The following is a 12338-nucleotide window of genomic DNA, read 5'->3' as shown; positions in this document are numbered from 1 at the left end:
TGACATATGGAGTTCCTGAGCTAGGGATCAGATCTGAACTGCAGGTGTCACCTACACCACAGCTGTAGCAACACCACTGTGCCAGGATAGGGATCGAACCTACATTCAAGCACTCCAGAGATGCCACCAATCCTGTTGCGCCACAGCAGGAAATTAAACTCTTTTTATATCCTTTTCCATGGTCTATCCCAGGTCTATTCCCTCCACTACAGAGTAAGACCTTGTTGTTTATCCATTCTAAAAGTACACCCTGAAAATTTAGCATTGTCAATCTTTCTTTTTTCTTTTCTTTCTTTCTTTTTTTTTTTTTTTGGTTGCAGTGGGCAGCAGCTTAATGTGGGATCTGAGTTCTCAGAGCACTGACTCTCTTTAAATAACAAAAGCTAGTAAGATGTCACATGCTTGAAATGTCTCCTTCAGATTTCTAATTGTCTTTTATATGTAACTAACAAGTATACCTGTATAGTCTTATTTTTAAGCCATTTTCTCCTGTCATGATGAAAATGTTTCTAGTCTCCAATATGGTAGCCACTAGTTCATGTGGAGACTGAGCACTTAGAATGTGGTTGTGGAACTGATTTTAATTTTATTTAACTTTATTTAAATAGGCATAGACACTTAATAGCTATCATATTGGAGAGTGAAACTCTAGGACTTTCCTCATCCAAAAAGACCCATTCCGCAGTGGCACTATCTAGTGGATAACCTCAGGTAAACATCACTTCCCTTCTTAGAGCCTGTTCTTCATCTATCAATGGAATGAGCATGACTAGCCATCCTGCCTCACCAGGCTTTTGTGAAAGGTGAACAAGATAATGAGTATCAAATTATAATAAAGTACTATGAAAGAATCATTATTTCTCTATCACATGGATAGAAAGTACTATCATGATGATTGCTCTCATTGGATAATTAAGGGACATATAAGATTAGCTAGTTCACCTCCATGTGGCATGATCTTTTTGGTAAAAGCTTTATTGAGTTATCAGTCAAATACATACAATTCACCATTTAAAGCACAAATTCAGTGGTTTTTAGCATATGGACAGGGCTGTACTACCACCACCAAAATAAACGTTAGAACGTTTTCATCACCCCCCAAAAGATGATAATTTTGAAAGCAAGTAGATACCATAATTACAAGCTGCAGAAAAATAAGCTGCATAAACCAGTGCTTCCCACTAGGCAGGTAACATCTACATGAGAAAAGACAGCCCTGGAGTTCCCGTGGTGGCTCAGTGGTTAACAAACCCGACTAGCAACCATGAGGATGCAGGTTCGTTCCTGGTGTCGCTTAGTGGGTTAAGGATCTGGTGATGCCATGAGTTGTGGGGTAGGTTGCAGACACAGCTTGGATCCCGCATTGCTGTGGCTATGGCGAAGGCTGGTGGCTATAGCTCCAATTGGACCCCTAGTCTGGGAATCTCCATATGCTGCAGGTGAGGCCCTAAAAAGACAAAAAAAAAAAAAAAAAAAAAGACAGCTCAGTCGATGGACTGTGCCTGGGTTGTCAGAGACCTGGATTCTTACCCCAGTCCTGCAGGTTCCTAGCTATCTGACCCTGTGCATGTCTTCATGGAGTGCAGTGAAGATTAAATCAAAGTCCACATGTAAAGCATTCAATGCCATGCCTAACACGAAGAAGGTCCCCAGCTCATTCCTGTCCATCTCTCCCTACCAGGACACAAGGTCCATGAAAAGCTTAAGACCATTCTGGTTTACTGATGTTTCTTCAACCACCTCTTAAACACACAGATGTTCAATAAGCATTTGATGAATGAAGGAAGATAATTTCTTACCAAGCTCCTGGGGTTCCCACATGTATGGATCAACCCCTCCATAGCTGAAAGACTCGTATCCTTGGGCCCCCGATTCTGCACGGTCATCTCCTTCTCGTTTCAACAGCCTGTTCTTTGCTTTCCTAGCCTTCTGGACCAGACCTTGAAAAATGGAACAATGGAACAAACACCATAAATGAATCCACAAAGAATATCCAGTAGAGAGTCCAGGGAAATCTTTAAACACAGAAGTTGATTAAATAATTTTGCTTTGTTTAAAAATGCTCAAGAAGGAGTTCCCGTCATGGCGCAGTGGTTAACGAATCCGACTAGGAACCATGAGGTTGTGGGTTCGATCCCTGCCATTGCTCAGTGAGTTAATGATCTGGCGTTGCCGTGAGCTGTGGTGTAGGTTGCAGATGCTGCTCAGATCCTGCATTGCTATGGCTTTGGCGTAGGCTGGCAGCTACAGCTCCGATTAGACCCCTAGCCTGGGAACCTCCATGTGCTGCGGAAGCGGTCTAAGAAATGGCAAAAAGACAAAGAAACAAAATAAAATGCAGTAAAATTAAAAAAAAATGCTCAAGAAAATGCTGGATCCCAAATAAAGTGAAGTAATAAGCACACAATCATCTTATTACAAATATCACAGAGGAATTCATTTATTAGTCACTACTAGCAGTAAGTTGGTTTATGTGGCCAATACATAGCTAAATTACTAATTTAAAAGCCCAATTAAAGATAAATTTTAAGACCAAATTTAATGAGGGTGATGGAAATATCTAAATGTCTTTTTCTGTATCTTTTTTTTTTTTTTTTTGCTTTTTAGGGCCACACCCACAGCACATGGAGATTCCTAGGGTAGAAATCGAATCGAGCTACAGCTGCCGGCCTACACCACAGCCACAACAATACCGGATCCAAGCTACATCTGTGACCTAGGCCACAGGTCACGGCAACATCAGATCCTCAACCCACTGAGCTAGGCCAGGGATCGAATCCAAAACCTCAAGGTTCCTAGTTGGATGCATTTCCACTGTGCCACAACAGGAATTCCTCTTTCCGTATCTTAATTGGGGAAGCGGGTACATATATTTTTCAGCTCACCGAACTGTACGCTTAAAAAACTTATGTGTAGGAGGAGTTCCCATCATGGCTTAGTGGTTAACAAATCCAACTAGTAGTATCCATGAGGACTCAGATTCGATCCCTGGTCTTGATCAGTGCATTAAGGATCTGGTGTTGCTGTGAACTGTGGTGTAGGTTGCAGACATGGCTTGGATCATGCGTTGCTGGGCTGTGGTGTAGGCCAGCAGCTACAGCTCTAATTTGACCTCCATATGCCATGGGTTTGGCCCTAAAAAGACAAAAAACAAAACAAAACAAAACAAAAAAAACTTATGTGTAAATTTACCTCCAAGAAATACATAGCAAGACATAAAAAATTTTCTCTGCCCTTTGGCCTCCTCTCTTCCCAATATTGTTCATTAAGTATCAGCATTAAATATCAACCAAACCTCCCCCATTGGCTGAACATCTGCTCAATCATAAAGAGCAACATTCTCTTAGCATTAACAAGATAACCCCTGGAGTTCCCGCTGTGGCACAACAGGATCGGGGGCATCTTGGGAGCACTGGGACGCAGGTTTGATCCCTGGCCCAGGAACTTCATATGCTGCAGAGTGGCCAACAAAGAAGAAAAAAAAAAGGAAAAAACAAGATAACCCCTGAGTTCCCTGCAGTGGATTAAGGATTCTGTGTTGTCACTGCTGTGGCTCGGATCAATCCCTGGCCTGGGAACTTGCACATGCCACTAGCGCAGCCCCCCAAAACACACACACACACACACAAAACCCAAACAAGACAACTCCTTAAAAGATAACATTCCTTCTGATCTTGCAAGAGGCTGTGACATTCAGATATGGATTATGTAAACTATCAATAATATGTCATCTAATGTATAGCCATCTGTCTCAAAAAACTTACATCTAACTGTGCCTTGACTTCCAATGGGCAGAACAGATCTTAGAGCTTTCTTTCTTTTTTTTCCCCTTTCTATGAATGCACCTGCTGCATATATAAGTTCCCAGTCTAGGAGTTGAATCAGAGCTGTAGCTGAGGCCTACACCATAGCCAGAAGAACACTGTATGCAAGCCACAACTGCAACCTACACCACAACTTGTGGCAATTCCAGATCCTTAACCCACTGAGTGAGGCCAGGGATCGAACTCACATTCTCAGACACTATGTTGGGTTTTTAACCTGCTGAGCCATACGGGAACTCCTCTTGGAGTTTTCTGAGATGCCGTTCCCAGGTTATCATGCTCAATTTGGCATGAATAAAATTTTCCATTTCTTTCTTAGGTTGACCGATTAATTTTTTGTTGACAACTCAACTAAAATAAAAGTGTTTTTTTAAAATCAAATATACAGTACTAATTCAGTTACCCTAGTGACCCATGAACTCATGTGTAAACATTTTTCATTTACCTCCAGGTTGGGATTCAGCCAAACCAACATCCCCATGCTGCTGTTTCCCACCTTGCTTAACTGTACATGGAGTTCTTCTCCCCCATGCACTGAACACACACATGAGAATATTGACCAAAAAAAACCTCAAGAAGCAGATATAAAACCTAAAAGAACACAAAGAGAACTAGACTTGGTACGAAGAGAAAATGAATGTTTCCTGAATTGATTCCTTGTATGTACCAGGCACAAAGCAAAGTGCTTTCATATACATGATGCCAGTGCATGCTTACAGCATTATGAGGCAGGTGGTAACCCTACTTACAAATGAGGACATGACATCAAAGGTGGAAAAAACTGTTTCAGCCAAGATCACAGGGCTTATAGGCAGCAAGGCTGGAACTGGAAACATCCTCTGTCTGAATGAGAGCACCAACTCTCTTCAGACAGTACTGATTCAAATCCTATGCCTCTGCAGAACAGGGACTCTGCCACCTGCGCTGAGGTAAGAGGACTTACTGTTAAAATGGAACAATAGTCAACTGGTGGGGAAAGAAAATTCTTAGTTTCAAGTGGCTCTCATCAATGTTCTTAAGTCTTAGATGACTGCTATCCCTTTCTGCCACTAAAATATCAGATTTAATACAAAATGATTGAGTTCTTTCAATACTTTGTGGAGTTCCCATGATTTTCAAGTACTCTGTCACTTTAATACATTAAAAATACTCCCACAGCTGTTCAGAAATCTAGGTAAATGCAGATATGGAGGGGCTGGTAGGCAAGGGGTTAAACTGATAAAGCCTTAGATATAATTTTGTTAGATAGTCACTCTGAGATGGCTTTCCCAATTGGAAAAATAAGGCCCGCCAAAACTAAAGGACACCTTCTAAAATGTATTAAAGTAGTCCTTTTTCTTTTTTTGTCTTTTTGTCTTTTCTAGGGCCACTCCTGAGGCACATGGAGGTTCCCAGGCTAGGGGTCGAATCGGAGCTGTAGCTGCTGGCCTACGCCAGAGCCACAGCAACGCAGGATCCCAGCCGCGTCTTCGACCTACACCACAGCTCACGGCAACGCCAGATCCTCAACCCACTGAGCGAGGCCAGGGATCGAATCCACAACCTGATGGTTCCTAGTCGGATTTATTAACCACTGAGCCAGGACGGGAACTCCAAAGTAGTCCTTCTTAACAACGAAAGAGGAAACTGCCTGAGGCAACAAAGAATTTAGCAGACAGGAAGCTGGAATTAGCAAACACCAATTCATTTTTGCAAACAAGGGTAAACTGTTGAGTTCAACAGGCAACCATGCCATTTAACCACTTTAGGAGGCAGAGAAGAGCTGTGTGGCAACCTTCTCAGGATGGGTGTAGTCCTTCAAGAGGGGGCCAATTAAGAATAATACCACATTTTTAAAACACAAAGCCACAGTTCATTTCAACCACCTTTTCTTCTACTTACTGTACATAGGCTAAACTGATGCTGAACCAGAGTTGGGGCCCAAACTCATAGACCATGTTTTTTTTATGATGACAAGTTTATATTTTCTTTTTTCTTTCTTTCTTGTTTTTTAGGGCCGCACCAGAGACATATGGAGGTTCCCACGCTAGGGGTCTAATCGGAGCTACAGCTGCCAGCCTATGCCACAGCATAGGCAACGTCAGATCTGAGCTATGTCTGTGACCTACACCACAGCTCATGGCAATGCCAGATCCTTAACCCACTGAGCGAGGCCAGGGATCAAACCTGCAACCTCATGGTTCCTAGTCATTCATTTCTGCTGCGCTGGGATGGGAACTCCCTATTTTCTTTTTTAAACTGTCCCCAAACCTGATACCACACGGTTCACTCTTTAGGCTTTAACATTTCACTTGCCTAAAACTAGCAATGGCATAAGATCGCTAAGAATCAGAACACCAAATGGAGAGGTTAATTTGCGTTTTAAAGGACTTTCCCAAAACCTTTGATGTCAATCTTCAAAATTTTTTCTTCCTTATTCTGAAACATGGAGAACTGCAACACAAGCAAGAATTTCTTCCTGACTAAAGAAGTGATCATTAGTAGTACCGAAGAAATACTTAACTCAATCTTTTAGTTCTGGGGCAGAGATGGGGGAGAAATGGAGGGGAAAACACGTGAAAATTCTTTCAAGTTATTCTCACAAGGAACAAAGTTTCCATTCTAGTATATTCTAAATACATTCCCATATCTATTATTCCCTAAATAATCTTACACATTTTTCCCCATGTAAAAGTGTCAGTCATCCCAGGAATGGGAAGACATTCTCCAATATCCACCCACTGGCATCAAAGTGTTAGTGAGATCACTTATATGACTCAGTTCAGCAGACAGTAAGGCTGGACACTCACTGAAAATCACGGAGGCCCTTTGGTTGTTCAAAGGACACTTTAGATACTCAGTTCATTTGTTTGCTAGTTTTTCAGCTGCTCTCATGCTATGATTGGAATGCAGGGCCTCACCTCATTAAGGACACTGTGTGAAAAGAGCAGCACTTACCTTAGAGGTGACAGAGCTATGGGGTCAAGGCCTAGCTCTGTCACTTCCTGTGTAACCTTATCTAAGTCACTCCATATCTCTGAGCCTCACTTTTTCTCTGTAAAATAAGACCAACCACTTTCCTGAAGGGTTGCTGGGAAAGTCTAACAAAATAACAAAGTATGTGAAAGAATATACATTTCTTTTTCTTTTTTCTTTTGCCTTCTAAGAATTATGACTCTGCTCCAGCATCTACAGCCAGAAGCTATTTCATCATGGCCTCAATATTTTGAAAATATTTGACTTTGTCATATTATTGACAGAAGCTATAAATGTTACTGCTTTTAACAACTCTTTTTCTTCTAAACTGAAAAGTGAGACATGGAGTGAGACTATGTGATTACAGGGGGCATGTGACTACATGTGCAGAAGTCAAAGCCCACTTAGGATACACGATCATTCCTTTCTCTCCCACCCAACAAAGAATCACGAATACAACATTAGACCTTTTAAATCTACCTGCCTTCAGAAATGCTGCCAGCTGTTGGCTGAAGTACTAGGAAAGTGAGTTCCAGAGGAGCAGCACCATACTTAGGGCTTAGAATCTAAAGTCCAAGAAATGAATACTCTATATAGCAAAAATTACTTTGAAAAATTGTTTATGCAGTCCTCCAGGACCTGAGGGTCCTTGAAACTCAAAAACCAAGTTTTAACTTTTTTGGTTTTCCTCTTTACATGTCAACTATCGCCTTCCTTTTCCTGCACTGCAGAGGACATGTTCTAGCTGAGGAAGTAAGTATGGCAGGAAGCCCTGAATTTGTGATAGGTAAATGGGTGTACAATCTGCCTCCACTTACAGAGCAAAGGAAAGGAATTCCAACCCCCAAAGCCTTTTAGGTTGGCAGTTAGAGAATTCAAACAGTCTTGCAAGAGACAGCAGAGCACAGTAATTACACTAAGTTCAAAGCCAGGCTCTATCTCACTGTTTAAGTTCAGGCAAGTTATCTCTGTGTCTAATCTCTCTGTGTCTAGTATCCTCATCAGTAAGAAGGGGCTCATAGTCACACAGTGTGAGAATTAAATGAAGTTAATACAAGGGAAGGTTCTGAATAATGCCTGGCACATAGAAAGCACTAGATATACTAGATATATTTTACTATTATTATTAATTTACTATTGTGTATTATGTTCTGGTGGCAACATGGAAGCTAATGAAAACCATCCCATGAGTTCAAGCTCCCAAAGACAGAATGGGACAAGGAGAAAATTCTCTCCTCTTACTTTTAATTTGCCCTTTGACATCACGGTCTTCCCCAGAGTGCTCTTCCTCATAATGTGACTGCAGCTGATAGAAAGACTGCAGGTCCTTCAGGCACAAAGGGCAGAGGAAGCCCTCTCTCACGTCCCCTGGGTCATCCAGAGAAGCCATGGTAGTGTCCCTCTCAACCCCCACAAGGCAGGGGCCTCATGCCAAGAGTCAGCTTGATTCCTCCACAAGAGACCAGGACTCCCACAGCATCAGCTCAACCAAGCAGCACACAGATGATGGGGACGTGGAATCGTGGTCTTGGATGAGGTTTCCTCTCTGGAGTAGGTGAAGTCCTAAAAAAGGAAAGAAGGGAGAAAAAAAAACAATTCAGGCAAATTAGCGGCAATTGAGAATTTTCCTTGTTCTCTTCACAGTTCAGCAAGGGTACATGATGTTTTTCAGTGCCGCTTTCTGAAAACACAAACTGCCTTCTCAAATTCTTAGACCAAAACACAAAAGCTTCTTGGATATGAGAACATCACTAGACAACAGGTAACTCAATAAAGAGGCAAGCACAGATTCTTGAAGATAAGAGGAAAATATGACTTCAACAGTAATCATAATACCAAGGCAATTCTCTAACACTCATTCCAATGGTCCAACTTCATCATTTGTATGCCACTTTGGCCAATGGGGAAAAGTCAAAAGTAGTGATCAACAAACAGAAGATTTTATTTGACTCCTTTTACCCTATTTATTCAACCACATGTATGGAGCTCTTGCACCTATGTCAAAAAAGAGATAGCATCTCCCCTAAAAACACCGAACCAAACCAAAGAAAAATCTCAACCGTAAAGAAGAGCCTTAGAAACTTTGTGATCAAAAAGAAAAATCTATTTTGTGTCTTACATCTGTAGAGTAGTTTTTCTCAAGTAAATTTACTAGATTTTATGAACCAGCAAGCCTAATGCTCTCACTACTTCAAAAATAAAGGAATTTGATGCTTTAAGAATTCAGGGATTAATAAGTTACATTTTCGAGTATTATCACTTCCAATGTCACTTCACAAAGACTTCCAGCCAGGAGAACCCAGACAAAACCATTCCACAAAAACAAGAAACTTCCCCCCAAGAACCTGAGGCCACAAATTACAAGAGATTGTGAGGCAGAATGAATGTCCCTCAGCTTTGAGCTGTGGATGACCTGCTTAGAGGGCCACCCAGGAGAAACTGATTTCTGGCAATGACCCAGAAAATAAACAAACAAAACACGAGGTCTCTGTGTTCTTCCTCTAACTAAAAAGCCCTACATGCACCTCTCAGCCCCTTTCCCTGATGGTCGCTGAAACAGCAGCTCCTGGCCCCTCCCTAGACAGCGGTTGACCTGAGCTCCCTTCCTTCCCACGCCTGACCCTACCAACCACAATTCCAGCACATACCATCCCCCGCATGCCAAGGCACCCACCCTGCCTCCAGTCTCCTGTGGGGCGGCCCTGCACCTCTCCTCACAGCACTTATCTCAATTTGTAATCACAGGTACACAAGTCTATCAGCCTACAGGTCTGGAGGGCGGGGGCCACGTTCCCCACCACCACACCCCCACCACCACACCCCAAGGTGGGGCTCAGTGCCCCGCACAAACCACCGAGCAGGCAACAACGCTCCACGCATGAGTGAGTGAATGAATGAACGGCCACGACCCGTGCAATCACATAACCAGACACCCACCACAAACCAAAGGGATCGACCACAAACCACAGAGCCAGCTCCCACATCCACAACATATGCGAGCCCCTAACAACTTAAATCACCTCAAAACCACGAATAAAACCTACAGGGCCACGCGCCAGCCACTACGTAACTCAACACGAAGCGCACCCGCCGCACCACTACACAGGACGGGAAAGACTCGTCCTCACAGGGCACACACGACACCTTCACGCGGACGCCATACAAACCCTGAACTCAAACACCTTAACCTCCCACAAGCAGAGACTCAAACACAACCACCTGGGCGCCCAACCGCAGATCCCACAGCCCAGCGCAACCACACAACCAGGGTCCAATCATCGTCGGCCCGTGAGGGAAACGCGGCCCGCGAGCTGCAGCGCCCACCACGCACGTCCCACCCACCACTGCACACGGGTCCCACGCCCCCCGGCCGGCTCCTGAGGGGAGCCGCACCCCATCCCACCCCGCACGCACGCCCAGCCATCGGTACCCCACCGGTTCCCGCGGGCTCGCAGTCCTGAGACCCGAGTTCTGGGCCTCCGCGGCCCCTCACGCAGGAGCGACCGCCATCTCCATCGACTGCTCGGCGCTCGGCAGGCGCGCCTGCGACGGCGCCCAAACCGGAAGGCAGGCTGACAGACGCCGGAAGAGCGCCGAGTCTTCGAGGGGTGGGCAGACTCCCCAGGCACGGACAGCTGCGGCTTCAGCGAAGGCGCTCTTAGAAGTGGCAGGGGGCGGGGGCTCTGCCATTTTACGAGGTTTTTGACGCCCCAGGTTGTTAGGTGCCGAGCATTAGACCCCGTCCCTGACTATGCACACCACTGTACAGATGAGAAAACTGAGGCGTTCCCATTGTGCCCCAACGGAAACGAATCCGACTAGTATTCATGAAGATGCTGGTTGGTTCCATCCCTGGGCTCGCCAGCGTTTGCCAGTGAGCTGTGGTGTAGGTCGCAGAGGCGGCTGGGATCCAGCATTGCTGCGGCTGTGGTGTGGGCCTGCAGCTGTAGCTCCGATTAGACCCCTAGCCTGGGAAATTCCATATGCCACAAGTGTGGCCCTAAAAAGCAAAAAAAGAAAACTGAATCCTGTAGTTCTTTAGCGCTTGACGGGGGTGCACAATGAATGAGGTAGTGAGGCGTCTTTAATGCCTCTTGCACCCGCAACTGCAGTTCTAAGTTAAAGTCAATTAACGCTCCCAAGCACTAGAGAGAAAAGGAACGCTCAAGCCTGGAGGATGTGAAAACATCTGGAATAGAAAGAACCGCATGAGAGTGGGGCCTGGAATGAGAAGGAGTATCGATCCCAGGTGTGTACGTTGCGGTCAGGGAAAATCTGTGGCATTTTCAAAGGGAAGTCAAAACCTCTGTGAGAGAACACCCCACACCTGTTAGAGGAGCTATTATCAAAAAGAAGCATTGGTGAGGATATGAGATGAACAGTTGTGCACTATTGGTAGGAATGCATATTGGTGCAGCCACTATGAAAAACAGGATGGCGGTTCCTCAAAAAATTAAAAAATAAAGCTACTATATGATCCACCAATTCCAGTTCTTGTTGTTTATCTGAAAAATAGGAAAACACTAACTCAAAAGATAGCTGCATCTGCCTGTTGCAGCATTCCTTACAGTAACCAAGAATATGGAAACAGCCAAAGTGTCCATTAACAGATAATGAATGGATAAAGAAAATGTGATAAAATTATATATACAATTTAGCCATAAAAAGGATGAAATCCTACCGTTTGCAACAACATAGATGGACTTGGGCATTAGGCTAAGTGAAATAAATCAAACAGAAAAAGCAAATACTGAAGTTCTCTTGTGGTGCAGTGGGTTAAGGATTCCACATTGTCACTGCAGAAGCTTGGGGAGGTGGGTAGAAATGAGCAAAGGGGGACAAGAGGTACGAAATTCCAGTTATAAGACAAATTAGTCTTGGGATATAATACACAGCATGTTGACTCTAGTTAATAATACTATATCGCATATTTCAAAGTTCCTGAGAGAGTAGATCCTAAAAGTTCTCATGACATGAGAAAAAAAGTTTGTAACTATGTATGGTGACAGATGTTAGACTTATTGTGGTGATCATTTTGCAATATATACAAAGATTGAATCATTATGGTAACTGATATAACATTATGTCCAGTATACCTCAAAAATGGAGTTCCCGGAGTTCCCATTGTGGCTCAGTGGTTGGCAAATCTGACTAGGAACCATAAGGTTGCGGGTTCGATCCCTGGCCTCGCTAAGTGGGTTAAGGATCTGGCATTGCCGTGAGCTGTGGTGCACGTCGAAGACGCAACTCGGATCCCGCCTTGCTGTGACTGTGGTGTAAGCTGGCGGCTACAGCTCCGATTCGACCCCTAGCCTGGGATCCTCCATATGCTGTGGGAGCAGCCCTAGAAAAGGCAGAAGACAAAAAAAAAAAAAAAAAAAAAAAAAATGGAGTTCCCATTGCGGCTCAGCAGATTAAAAATGCAACTAACATCCATGAAGATGCAGGTTCCATCCCTGGCCTCGCTCAGTGAGATAAGCTTCCAGCATCGTTGCAAGCAATGGCATAGGTCACAGATGTGGCTTGGATCTGTTGCTGCTGTGGCTGTGGTATAGGCCA

General features: G+C 44.1%; 1 protein-coding gene across 1 annotated transcript in view; it reads right to left on the bottom strand.

Annotated features, from left to right (window-relative positions):
• The window catches only part of RBSN (rabenosyn, RAB effector), a 30835-nt gene extending 20497 nt beyond the window's left edge, over positions 1–10338 (bottom strand). The window contains exons 1-3 of the mRNA XM_021069366.1: positions 10215–10338; positions 8022–8342; positions 1800–1940 (exon numbers count right to left, since the gene is read on the bottom strand). Coding sequence (XP_020925025.1) covers positions 1800–1940; positions 8022–8169 — 289 coding nt within the window. The 5' untranslated portion in view covers positions 8170–8342; positions 10215–10338. The remainder of the gene's footprint in view (positions 1–1799; positions 1941–8021; positions 8343–10214) is intronic.

Source organism: Sus scrofa, chromosome 13 (genome assembly GCF_000003025.6).
Source record: "Sus scrofa isolate TJ Tabasco breed Duroc chromosome 13, Sscrofa11.1, whole genome shotgun sequence".
In the NCBI taxonomy this organism is placed as follows: Eukaryota; Metazoa; Chordata; class Mammalia; order Artiodactyla; family Suidae; genus Sus; species Sus scrofa.
Note: the sequence above shows the minus strand (reverse complement) of the source record. Positions and strands in the feature narration are given on the sequence as shown.